Source organism: Leucopleurus acutus (genome assembly GCF_964270905.1).
Source record: "Leucopleurus acutus genome assembly, chromosome: 10".
NCBI lineage: Eukaryota > Metazoa > Chordata > Mammalia > Artiodactyla > Delphinidae > Leucopleurus > Leucopleurus acutus.
Genome location: NC_139153.1, coordinates 65,888,101 through 65,900,668, shown reverse-complemented (window position 1 = coordinate 65,900,668; position 12,568 = coordinate 65,888,101). Strand labels below are relative to the sequence as shown.

The 12,568-nt window shown below is 43.0% G+C and overlaps 1 protein-coding gene across 3 annotated transcripts in view; it reads left to right on the top strand.

Moving 5' to 3' along the window:
- Positions 1 to 8,052: 8,052 nt before the first annotated feature.
- ILRUN (inflammation and lipid regulator with UBA-like and NBR1-like domains) overlaps positions 8,053 to 12,568 on the top strand; it is a 127,238-nt gene continuing 122,722 nt past the window's right edge. For all 3 annotated transcript variants that reach the window (XM_082849057.1, XM_082849056.1, XM_082849058.1), the window contains exon 1: positions 8,053 to 8,395. In XM_082849057.1, the coding sequence (XP_082705183.1) occupies positions 8,238 to 8,395 (158 nt within the window). In that variant the 5' untranslated portion in view covers positions 8,053 to 8,237. The remainder of the gene's footprint in view (positions 8,396 to 12,568) is intronic.

Below are 12,568 nucleotides of genomic sequence, written 5' to 3'. Positions count from 1 at the left end.
TCCTGGCTTTCTCAATATCTGTGTCTCCTTGGACACATTATTTAAACCCTCACTCTCCATTTCCTTATCTTCAAAATGGCAGTAATAATAATATTGATCTCATTTTGTTGTGAGGACTAAATGTGTCAAAGTTCTTAACAGTGATGGACATTTGGCACATTGTAAGTGTTCATTATATATTTGTTCCCCTTTTCCTCCTTTTCCTTCTTACCTCTACTTAGGATGCAGGCAGCAAGATGCTTTACACATTGTGACCCAGTTGGAGAAAGACTGAAAAGAGTGATTATAATGAACAAGAGGAGTTGCGAGTGTTTTTTCTACATGAGGGAGAGGTAAGGAGTTGGTGTGTTCTTAGAAGATGTTTTGGCTCGGGTAAACTAAAGGGACCAAGAAGAGAAGAAGAAAAAAAGAAGAAAAGAATGGACTATTTCTGGATGTATCTAGGTCAAGGGACCGAGGGACATGAGATAAAGACAGGTTTTCTTTTCCATTGTCCCATTCACCACAGTAGGATAAAAGAGACCCAGGGCATCAGATGCTGTGTCCAGAAGAAAAAATAGTACAATAGTACAACAGGTTGGTGCCTTCGGTTTTTGTATCTCTTGAGTAGAATAATAGAGGAACTGGAAAAACCCCAAATATGAGGGGTCTGGTCCTTTCCCATGGATGGATGTTGAAAGTAGAGGTACTCCTCACTGCAGGAGGCTGCTCTTCAACTGTACCCATTCATTTCCCAGAAAGAATGCTCCCTCCAGTACACACAGAAATGCAAATAAAAACTGCAGTGAGGTATCACTCCACACCCATTAGATGGCTACTATCAAAAAACAGGGGCTTCCCTGGTGGCGCAGTGGTTGAGAGTCCGCCTGCCGATGCAGGCGACACGGGTTCGTGCCCCGGTCCGGGAAGATCCCACATGCCGCGGAGTGGCTGGGCCCGTGAGCCATGGCCGCTGAGCCTGTGCGTCCGGAGCCTGTGCTCTGCAACGGGAGAGGCCACAACAGTGAGAGGCCCGCGTACCGCAAAAAAAAAAAAAAAAAAAACAGAAAATAGGGATTTCCCTGGCCATCCAGGGTTTAAGACTCCATGCTCCCAATGCAGGGGCATGGGTTTGATACCTGGTTGGGGAACTAAGATCCCACATGGTGCATGGCATGGCCAAAAAATAACCCCCAAACAAAACAAACAAACAAAAAACCAGAAAATAAACAGTGTTAGCAAGAATGTGGAGAAATTGGAACACCTGTGCACAGTTGGTGGAATTGAAAATAGTTCAAGTACTACGGAAAACAGTATGGAGCATCCTTAAAATGTTAAAAATAGAACTACCATATGATCCAGAAATCTCACTTCTGGGTATATACCCAAAAGAACTGAAAGGAGGGTCTCGAAGAGATATTTGCACATTCATGTTCACTGCAGCACTATTCACAGTAGCCAAGAGGTAGAAGCATCCCAAATGTCCATCAATGGATGAATGGATAAGTAAAAAGTGATATATACATAAAATGAAATATCATTCAGCCTTACAAAGGAAGGAAATCCTGACATGCGCTACAGCATGAGTGAAACTTGAGGACATTATGCTAAGTGAAATAAGCCAATCACAAAAAAGACAAATACTGTATGATTACTACAGGACTCACATTCATAGAAAGAGAAAGGAGAACGATGGTTGCCAGGAACTGGGTGGGGAGGGTAAAGGGGAATTGTTGTTTAATAGGTACAGAGTCGCAGTTTTGCAAGATGAAACAGATCTGGAGATTGGTTGCACAATAATGGAAATGCTTAGCTACTGAACTGTACACTTGAAAATGATTAAGATGGTAAATTTTATGTTTTTTATTAAGTACACATATTAATTAAAACAACAAATGCCTAAATGACTTTGTCATAATGTGTCCCCTCACCAGCCTGCTCCTCAAACCATGTGGAGAATCACCCATGGCCTGGGGAAGGTAGGCTTGAAGTCCTCTCTGAGCATCCCAGCCCACCCTCCACTCTTCCCTCCTCCCAAGTCCTACCACGTCTTTGTCTACATTTGGCACTTGAACATATGCTGCTTTGCACTGTTGGCTATTTTTATGTAGTTATTTACAGAAATGTATGTCTTTGTCTCTCCCATTGTCCTGTAATACCTTAACATGTAACATTTGCAATCACTTATGCCCATCTCATTTAAGCTTCCAATCTTGGGAAATAAGCACAACATGAAAGTTTTGGCTTGTGGTTAGGTTTATGTAATTGTACCTGTAGGTTCAATTTCAAGTATTTTTTTCTTTCTTATGTCTGATTTATTCTTTACTCCACTTTGGTGATTTTTTGCAGCGTTCTCTATACAGAGATGAAGAAACTGAGGTCTAAAAGTAAGTATCGATAGTTTGTCTACATTCACACAGCACAAGGATGAGGGTTCTCTTTCTGAGCTAACGTCCCTAACTCAGCCTTGCTCATAGTAAGCCAGCAGACATTTGCTTGCTCAACTGAATAGGTCATTTGACTGTTATCTGCTTCCTAGGTTTTGCAGCTTATAAGGTTTAAGGCAGCTGACATGGGGAGTGAGAATGTGAAGAAGTAAAATAAACTCATATTGGGGCTTCCCTGGTGGCGCAGTGGTTAAGAATCCTCCTGCCAATGCAGGGGACACGGGTTCGACGCTTGTCTGGGAAGATCCCACATGCCGCGGAGCAACTAAGCTTGTATACCACAACTACCGAGCCTGCGCTCTAGAGCCCGCAAGTCACAACTACTGAGCCCATGTGCCACAACTACTGAAGCCCACGCACCTAGAGCACATGCTCTGCAACAAGCCACCATAATGAGAAGCCTGTGCACTGCAACAAAGAGTAGCCCCTGCTCGCTGCTACTAGAGAAAGCCCACGTGCAGCAACGAAGATCCAACGCAGCCAAAAATAAATAAATAAAACACATAAATTAAAAACTCATATTGAACTATATTAGTGAAAAAAACAAGGTAAGGATTTTGTCCATCCCTGCCCACATTTTTTTTTTTTTTTGGAACAGTTTTCCTACTCGTGGACATTGGTGCTATTTCCAGCTTTTTAACTTTTCATTATTATACGTATTATAATACTTCTATGAAAAGCTTATTTATAAACCTGGGATTTTGGGGCTAGAGTATATGAATATATTAGAGGTTCTTCATACCAATTCATCTAAATTCACATCTACTCATCTTTAGGAAAAATTATATCAATTTATATTCCCAGAAGCAGTGGTGTTTGAGACTACCTGTTTCCCCACACTCTTGCCAACAAAAGCTGTTATACATTTTTCAAAGCTTTGCCACTCTGATTAGGCAAACATCATACTTTATGGTTGTTTTAATCCATTTCTTTATCTATGAGTGGCATACATCTTTCAATATGTTTATTGGCTATTCGTATTTCTTCTTTTGTGAATTGTCCATGTCCTCATTTTTCTTCTTCTTTTCTTTTTTCCTATAGGGGTTTCCATTATATTTAAGAGTAGGATGTCCATTTCTATCTAGAAATCGAATAATCACTTTATTTTCTTTCTTTTTTAAACGACTTGATTCTTTCTTTGACTTCATCCAGGAGATAATGTATTTTTAAAATTTATTATTATTATTATAATTTTTTATTTTGGTTGCACTGGGTCTTGGTTGTAGCATGCGAACTCTTAGTTGCGGCATGTATGTGGGATCTACTTCCCTGACCAAGGATCAAACCCAGACCCCTGCATTGGTAGCGCGGAGTCTTATCCACTGCACCACCAGGGAAGTCCTAATAATGTATTTTGAATGGAGCCTGGAGAATCCCATGGAATCTAGGGAAGCCAAACAACCAGGACTCAGGATGACAGGAACGTCTTTCTCCCACGCCTTCAGGTCTCTTATCTTTGCTTCTGCTTTATGGCTCTCTTACTGCAGGTGGGCATTATCTCTTTTTCATGGGTGCCCCACAAAGATCATCTCATTTCGTGTATTTCTGTAATTCACTTTTAAGTAAACAGCCTAGGTCTTGTCGACTGAAAAAAAATGCACAACGTGAGAGTTGTGAATTAAGTTTTATTTGGGGCAAAATGAAGACAATAGCCCGAGAGACAGCATTTCGGACAGCTCTGAGAAACTGCTCCAAAGAGGTAGGCGGAAGGTCAGTGTCATATATGATTTTAGTGAAGGTGGCATGTGCAAACTCAAGCACACATTTTGGCAGAGGCTTGCTGCTAGTCACGAGGAGCAGATGTCACTGTTAATGATTTTAGTGCTTTTCTAAATACGAGGAGATGCAAGAATTGGGCTCATAAAATCTCCTGAAAATACCTATCTGAAGATCTGTTCTGCCAGTTTTTTCCAGAGCACAGAGTGCCTCATTCCTGATCTCCACCCTGAACTCCTTTCAGGGGCTGTTGTAGGTCAGCAGCTGCAGTGGCTAATGATTTAATCCTTGTAGAGGTAGATGGCAAATTTGTAGTTGGCAGCCTATTCCACCAACCCATTGAGTTCCAATTCCAAATTCCTGAGAGAGAATCTGATTGGCTTATCCTGGGTCAGGTGTCTCCCTCTTGTCCAATCAATGAAGGCTAAGGGACATGGTTATGTGGGTCAGAGATGGCTGCTGAGGGCCAACTAGAGGGTTGTTAAAGGTCTGAAGAGAAAGGAGGTCATCATAGTTTGGACGAATACCCAAAAGTTTTCTACTACAAGTTGCTATTATCATATAATGTATCCTAACATCAATTTGGACTCTGTTTATTCTCTGAATCAGTTGTGCTGTGGCATAATCTTCGTACTAGCTGGCCTTGGCAAGTCTGAATCTTAAGGACTTGGAGATATGGAGGCAATCTAGGCTGCTCTGGTGAAATGAATCACTTTTCTCCTAGACTTTCAACTTCTGAATGACAGAATGCCTTAACTTCCTTAAGAAACCCTGAAATTGACCTGGTCTGGGCATCTGGGATTAGTCCAAATTTTTTACATAAGATCACCAGCTCAAGAAATTTGGAAAGAAAGTGGCAGGTCTTGGGCATATTCCAGGCAGTGGCATATTCGAGCATATTGCCTGACATGAGATGGTGCCTAGAAGCCCTTTTGGAATAGTGCTTGTCAGCTTTCCTTCCTTAGGGTGGTGCTCAGCAACTTGTCCTTTTGCCTCTCAACCAGTCCTTCTCCAGGCCCTCTTCCCAACAAAACAAAACAAAGCTGCAGAGCCATCAGGGCAGGACCACAGGTGTTGTTATATAACCCTTCAGACTCAAGTGGAGATTCACATTTCTGAGACTCTCCTGACTGGGTAAGACCTCTGTTTCCTCCATTTCATATCCTACCCCACAAAAGAATTTTTCCATGGGGGAGTGGGGGTGGGCTGGTTCTTCATATCTAATGTGCCAGCCACCTTGGTCAGTGTACACAGTGGTTAGGGATGGGGCAGTTTTTTTTTTTTTTTGGCTGCACTGTGCAACTTGCAGGATCCTAGTTCCCCCACCAGAGATCGAACCCATGCCCCCCTGCAATGGAAGCGCAAAGTCCTAACCACTGGACCTCCAGGGAAGTCCCAAGGGATGGGACAGTTTTTTATTGGGCATGACTGTCCCAAGAATTGTAGATGATTAGCATTTCTGGTCCTCAGGGAATTAATGGCCAGGAATTAATACCACCCCCAATCTCATGAGAATCAAAAATGTCCCCAGAAAGTTTCAGAATTCATTTGAGGAGTAGTTATCCTCCTTTGAGATAACTCCCATCATGAACTGACATTCTGAGCCATTTGGGTCTCTTATTTGCAAGAATCTTTTTGTATTATGCGGGCTGTTTAGGTGAGAGCTAAGGCCCTAGTACTGCATGGGGTTGGCCAAGAGCTTTTAATTTCCTTTGGGTCAGCATTCTAATAGAATCATCAGATTCCAATAACATTTTTTTCTTTTAGACCCTTGGTCAACACAACTTTAATCCATGAATGTTGCAAGTTAAAACACTTCCAGAGAGTGTATAGTCTAACATCAAATCAGGTCTTGGATCTGCATTTCAAATTATTTTGTATGTAAGGCCACATTGAACTCAAAGTATAAAGGGAATTGTAGCAGGATATAGTGGATAGAGCACTAGACTGGGAGTTTCTGTGATTACTAGCTGTGTGATTTTGGGTTAATCAATTCTCCTCTCTTGGTTTCAATTCCTTCATCTGTAAAACGAGGAGGTTAGATTAGACAGTCTCAGTTCCTTTCAGCTCTAATGTTGGGATTTTTATAATCTTTCTGTGTTCCCATTCCATCATCCAAAAGATTGGGACAGTATGTGCTCACCTGAGGGAGACTAAATTTTCCTTAATAGTAGTGAAATATTCCAACAGTATGGCCATCCAAAAATTAGGCCCTGGCAATGATCTAAGCTTCCACAGAGAACTTAGAGAACCAAGAACAGTTTCTTATAAAATGTTTATAACTAGTGTCTAATACGAGTTTGTCAGTATGTTAAAGGTGTCTGTTTCCCATAAAATACTCCTGTTGGAGGAAAAAAATTATTAGAGAGAGGAAGGTTGGTCCCTTATTAAGAAAAGAGAAAGGGCACATATTTCATATTTTAACGGAGGACGAGTAAGGGAAGTGAAGTAGAAGAGGGACCAGGTGAAGAAGTAATCCCCGCCTACTTGTATCACTGTCTAACCCCACCACCGTCATCTCAAGTTTATGGCCAGAAAACTAGTCAACATTTCTTAAGTGCTTCTTATGGAGCAGGCAGGGTACTGAGCTTATATATTGTTACCTCATTTAATCCTCACAACAATCCTATCTGGGCAAGCACTATGATTACCAATAACTGGCAGAATGAGAATTTGAATCTCCAATATGTGTGACCCCAGAACCTAGGCTTTTAAAGCCATTGTTTTAGTCTTATTTGGTAGTGGGACAGAAGGAGGTAGAATGTTTTCCCTTTCCAAAATCTCATGGCACCCCGGATACTACTGGTCACTTATTCTAGTTGTCTGCTTGTTGAAATTGTTATGGAAAACATACTCCATTAGGAATGAAAGATGGGTTCTAGTTTTGCTGCTCTGTATTTTTGGACAAGGCATACAAACTTTCTGGATCTCACTTTCCTTATTTGTAAGACAGACAAAGAGCCACTTAAAGGCAGGAAACCGTTTCTTATTCGCCTTTTCCCCGTGTGGATGTGTTAGGCAAATCGTGGTGAAAGAAGGAATGAAGGTAGACAATATGGTCCCTATGAGTCCTTTCTCATTCTTTGATCTTGAAAAGGGGCCTTGACCAGTTAGGTGTACTATATGTACCGTAACACTTTAAAAACTTAACAGGCAATGTCAAATTCTCGGGACTTAACCTTTATTTTGAGAGGGTTGGTCTTGACGGAGTGGGTGTAAGATTATATGCGGTGTTCGTCTGGACCTGTGATTGACGTTTGTATCGAGGCCTCCCTTACTTTCCGGAAACTGGAGACTACCGTTGCATAACAGAAACAGCACGGGTAAACTGGAGTAATCATCACCGGGGGTGGCCAGGAGCCTAGGATTTTAGGGCATTAACCCTCTGGGAAAGCAGCTCTAGAAACTTATGCAAACAAGTCCTTCCAGAGCGAGGGGCAAAGCCCTGGCTGAGAGGACTGGGTCTTGTATGCCATCTGGTACCTGACCTTGCCCCGGCCTCTGTTCTTCCCCGACTTCAGTTTCCTCACCTCCCAAACGCTGCCGTTGTCGTACAAGAAGATCCCGGCGGTTTTCCCCGCCAACCCCGGGCTTTAACTCCTCCCTCTCGGCGTGGGGGCGGGGCGAGGAAAAGGTCAGGCCAGGAGTCACCTCCCCGCGCCGCCCGGCCGTCCCCTTCCTCCTTCCCACTGCCCGCCCCCTCGCTCCACCGCGGTGAGGTCACGCGGGGGACGTCACGGGGTTCTGTCGCCACGGAGGGGCGGGACTCCGGGAGAGGAAGGGGCGGGGCTAGGCGGGCGACGCTTGCGCAGTGGGCGCGGCGCGGGAGGAGGCGGAGGCGGCATAGAAGCGAGAGGCGGCGGCGGCGGCGGCGGAGGCGGCGGCACTGGGGGGGGTGGGAGGGGGGGGAGCGCGAGAGTGAGTGAGTGGCTGAGTGAGTTTACCCCTATGAGGCGGTGAGAGGCCCGGGGCCTACCTCAGAGGAGCGGGGTCGCGGCGCCAGCTAGCAGCGGGCCCCCTCCCGGTCCCCGGGCCCGGCGGCGCGGCGGCAGCTCAGTTGTGAGGAGGCGGGGAAGCGAGTGTCCGGCCCCAGCCATGGAGGGCATGGACGTGGACCTGGACCCCGAGCTGATGCAGAAGTTCAGCTGCCTGGGCACCACCGACAAGGACGTGCTCATCTCCGAGTTCCAGCGGTTGCTTGGCTTCCAGCTCAACCCGGCCGGCTGCGCCTTCTTCCTGGACATGACCAACTGGTGAGCCGGCCCCGCCGCGCCAGCCCTGGCAGCGGCCTCGGGGCCCCGAGGGGAAGGGAAGGGACGCCCAAGCTCGGCGGCCGGGCGGGACGGTCGGGCACTGAGGGGTACCCCCTTTCCGGGGCGGGGAGGGAGTGTGGGGAACCCTTGGGGCCTGGAAGAAATTTGGGGGCCGAGCAGGGCTGGAGGGAGATGTATGAGGAGAGTTGGGGTCCGTGGAGGGCAGGAGAGGCGGAAGGGAGATGGGCGGGGGTTACTCCTGAGGTTCTGCGGAGTATTAGCGGCCGAGGAACGCGGGAAGACGGGGAAAGACTCGAGGATCGAGGTACGGGGTCGACCTGTGAGGAAGAGCGCTGTGGTGTTGGCTAAGAGTAAAAAGCAGAGAAAATCTGAATTTGGGGAGTGGGCAAAAGCTTGCGGTATGGAGTTAGGGGCTGAGGATGACAGGGATGAGGGGAAACTGAGGAAGAGAATTAGGTACTATGCAAGAACCTGGCGCGCGGGTGAGACTTGGGAGTTAAGAGCCGAGAAGAACAGATTGTGTGTGTGTGTGTGCGTGTCCATTCGAAAACAGATAAAGAAAAGGGAAAAACTTTATGGGGGAGGACAAGTGAGTACGGTAAGAAAGATGACTTTCCCAAGAGCTGTGCCAGGGAGCGGTGGGATCTACTAGTGGGATCCACTAATGGAGGACCGGGAGTGCTAGACCTGGGGCACGGTGTGGGAAAAACCTTAGGAAAAGTGAAGGAGGGAGATTATCTTGGGGGAGGGAACTTTCTGAGGGGATTGGAGCCCTGGGCTCCAGAATGCGGGAATGGAGAGGGGCTTATCCAGAGGGGCTTACCGGAAAGAAAGCTGGTTGGTAGATGTTTGCGAAAATGGAGAACTTGACTTAGGCTGGGAACCAAGTATTTTTGGCTTGGAGTTTCCTTTGTAGAAGACTGAATTGGGACAGAAGACCATGACAACTTAGACTAAAGGAGTATTTTTTGGCTTTGGGTGGAGCACTTGCTATTTTTGATAAGCAAGGCTTCCCTTTGTTCTCTGAGGGGTTGTTGAGTTCACTCAGGGTGAGTGATTAAGTGGAGACCATTAGACTTCCTTTGAAAGGATTTCAGGTGAAACAACTCATCTTTCTTTGGTCTTAAAGCCATGAGATGATTGCCCTTTGCTCTCTGTGTTGGGCATGTGGAATCTTGTTTCTCTTGGCATCACTTATACAACCAGCCTCCCCTTTATTCCCTGTCCACTGGATGCCTCAAGCAATGCCAGAAAAAGAGGCTGTAAGCCTAGTCTTGATCCCGTTACTCATCGAGCCCTATCCTGAATGATGCCCATCTTATTAATGGGAGCCTTATAGCTGTGGTGACGTGTGAGTTTTTTTCTGTGCAGCATCATTGGTAGGTCCTGTTGTTTATCTTTAAAGTTGATTGTTATAGTAAGAGTGGGATTGAGTTTTTAGATGTTTAGAAAACTCTTTGAATGCAGGAGATAGTCTTTATAATTAAGCATTTGTGACCCCCAGTTGTATCTTTTATGTCTGGGATGATCTCAGACAGGGACTACAGCCTGCAGTAGTTTTCTGAACAGTAGCCTATGTGTTTAATAGAGAGTGACAGGGGTTATTGAAAACACCAAGAAGAGGTATTACACTGGTGAGATTTAGAAGTAAAGCTATATCTTGAGGAGCGTTGTACCCTTGCCTGCCTGCTTCCTACCCCCAGCTCCTTTTATTCCTTGTTTACACTAGTTCAGCATAAGAGACTTGGCATATTGTTGCTGCCAGTTTGGTAGGGGAGGATCATTATTTCTCCCCACTCTCTTGTGAGTTGTATCATTTAAATCCTGCCCTAATAAGTTTTTAGTTTTTTAGAGTCAGTATTTATTAGTACAATTATTAATGGCTACAGAAACAATGTAATGAATTTTATATGCTTGAGGGGTGTGTGTGTTTAACATCTAAGATTGTTTGTTTTTAAGTGATGTGAAAGGTGAGGCCCAGTGTGGATGAGAAAAATAATGGTCGCATTATAAAAATTTTATTTGAATTTTATGTAAAAATTATTAAGCTCAATGACACTGAGTAGCATGTGTTCTGATGAGATGTTATCTCTGTATAAAACAAGGTGATATCAGCATTCCTGAACAAAGGAGTGAGCCATTAAAAAATGTATTCTGGTTTTAAAACAGAAGTCAGTAGCTTCTTGGGAATCCAGGCAATTAAGTGATAACTCAGCTTTAAGTACGTTACCTTATTTTTTGACTGTAGAAGTCATGTTCTTTCTTTTCTTTGATTATAAAATGAAAAATTTGTGAACTGAAGGAAGTAAGGCTTGTTATGCTTTTCTTTCTAACGAAAGCAGTTAGTTTCATAATCTAGTATTGTGTTTTGATTCCTATGTTGACCTGGCTAAATTTATCTTTGTTTTAAACAAATACTCATCATAATTAATAAAATCTAGTTAAAATACATACATGAATGCATACCTGGTCAAAATATTTGTGTGTTAAATAAATATCTAAAGTCTAGAAATGTATTTTTTTAACATGTTTATTGGAGTATAATTGCTTTGCAGTGGTGTGTTAGTTTCTACTTTATAACAAGGTGAATCAGCTGTACATATACATATATCGCCACATCTCCTCCCTCTTGGGTCTCCCTCCCACCCTCACTATCCCACCCCTCTAGGTGGTCACAAAGCACTGAGCTGATCTCCCTGTGCCATGCGGCTGCTTCCCACTAGCTATCTATTTTACATAGAAATGTATTGTTTTGTTTGTTTTTTTTGAAATGTATTGTTTTTAAGTGTCATTTAATGTCTGACTTCGGAAACTGTCGAGATAGTCCCGGTACAGGTTGCCAAAATTTCTCTCAAATTGCTGTGGTTAACCTGTTGAATTTGAGATGATTAACCCTCCTGTGACTTTATAAGTGCCTGCTTTGGGTTGTAATAAATAACCACCATTCAGTTGTCTAGTGATTGTTAAAAAATAATGTGGTAAAATAAAAATGATTATTTTAAAATGAAGGCCACGAGTCTTCTAAAATGAAACCCTACTTGGAAAGGTTTGTTTTCAAAAGTAAGAATTTATTTTTGTTGTTGGTAACAAACAACTTTTTAAGAAGCTGTTGAAAATTGGCTAAATTGAGGGTTTTGGCCTTATAAGTTACCTACAGTGTAAACATAGATTTTTTTTTTTTTTTTAGTCTTAGGTTGGATATGCATTCTATAGATATTTCTATTTAATTTAGAACCCAGTATTATTTCAGTTTTGTACTATTTATACCTGAGCTGGCAGCTATGCTGCTGGAGATTGGTGGAACTGACTCTTAACAAAAGTAGTTAATTTTTAGTTCCTAAGTAAGTACATAAAGCGCATAAATGGTGTGGTGAAGGAACCCAATATCTGAAGCTAAACTGAAATGACTTGTAGATTAGAATAACTTTCTATAGGTGGAATGTCTTGCAAAGACACTTTTGGGCTGTGAGTATAGAACTTGGAATTCTAAAACTGGAAGCTGGCTTAAGATTCTCTAGTTCATTCTAGTTTTTCCTGCAAAATTGCATATAACCCTTCCAAGATAGCTTTTCTTGCATCCCTGAGGGCAGAGATTTGCATGATACCTTATGGTAGTGTTTAATTACCTTTCTAGTTAGAATTATGTCAAAACTGAATCTTTCTTACTGTAATTAAGCTTTTTTCATTTGCTTGTGTCCTCCTTGGAGATGAAGAATATCTAATAAACACGTTCCTTAAGAGGTCAGAAAGCTTCTATTAATACAAATCACTAGAAATTTTCAACCATGTGTCATTTTAACACATTCAGTTTAATGGTTTCTCACTCTTTAATGTAGTCTGATAGATATATATATATTTTTAAGTGGAAACCAACAGGATTGAGAGGAGAGCTTAATAGTGGTGAAATATACATAAAGTAAAATTTACCATTTTTAGTCAATTCTCAGTGTTACATGAGATTTTAAATTCAGTTGTGGCCCTCAAAGTCATTTGTCTGTTATGTTTTCAAAGTGAGTTATTCTTTAGTGTTTGTGACAAGAAACAAATAACACTTGTAGATTTTTTAGAGAATGTTAACGAAGGAGTTATTTCTCATTATAGGGATAAGTAAATTATTTTTGACCAGCATATAGACAATGTTGGTTGTTTCTG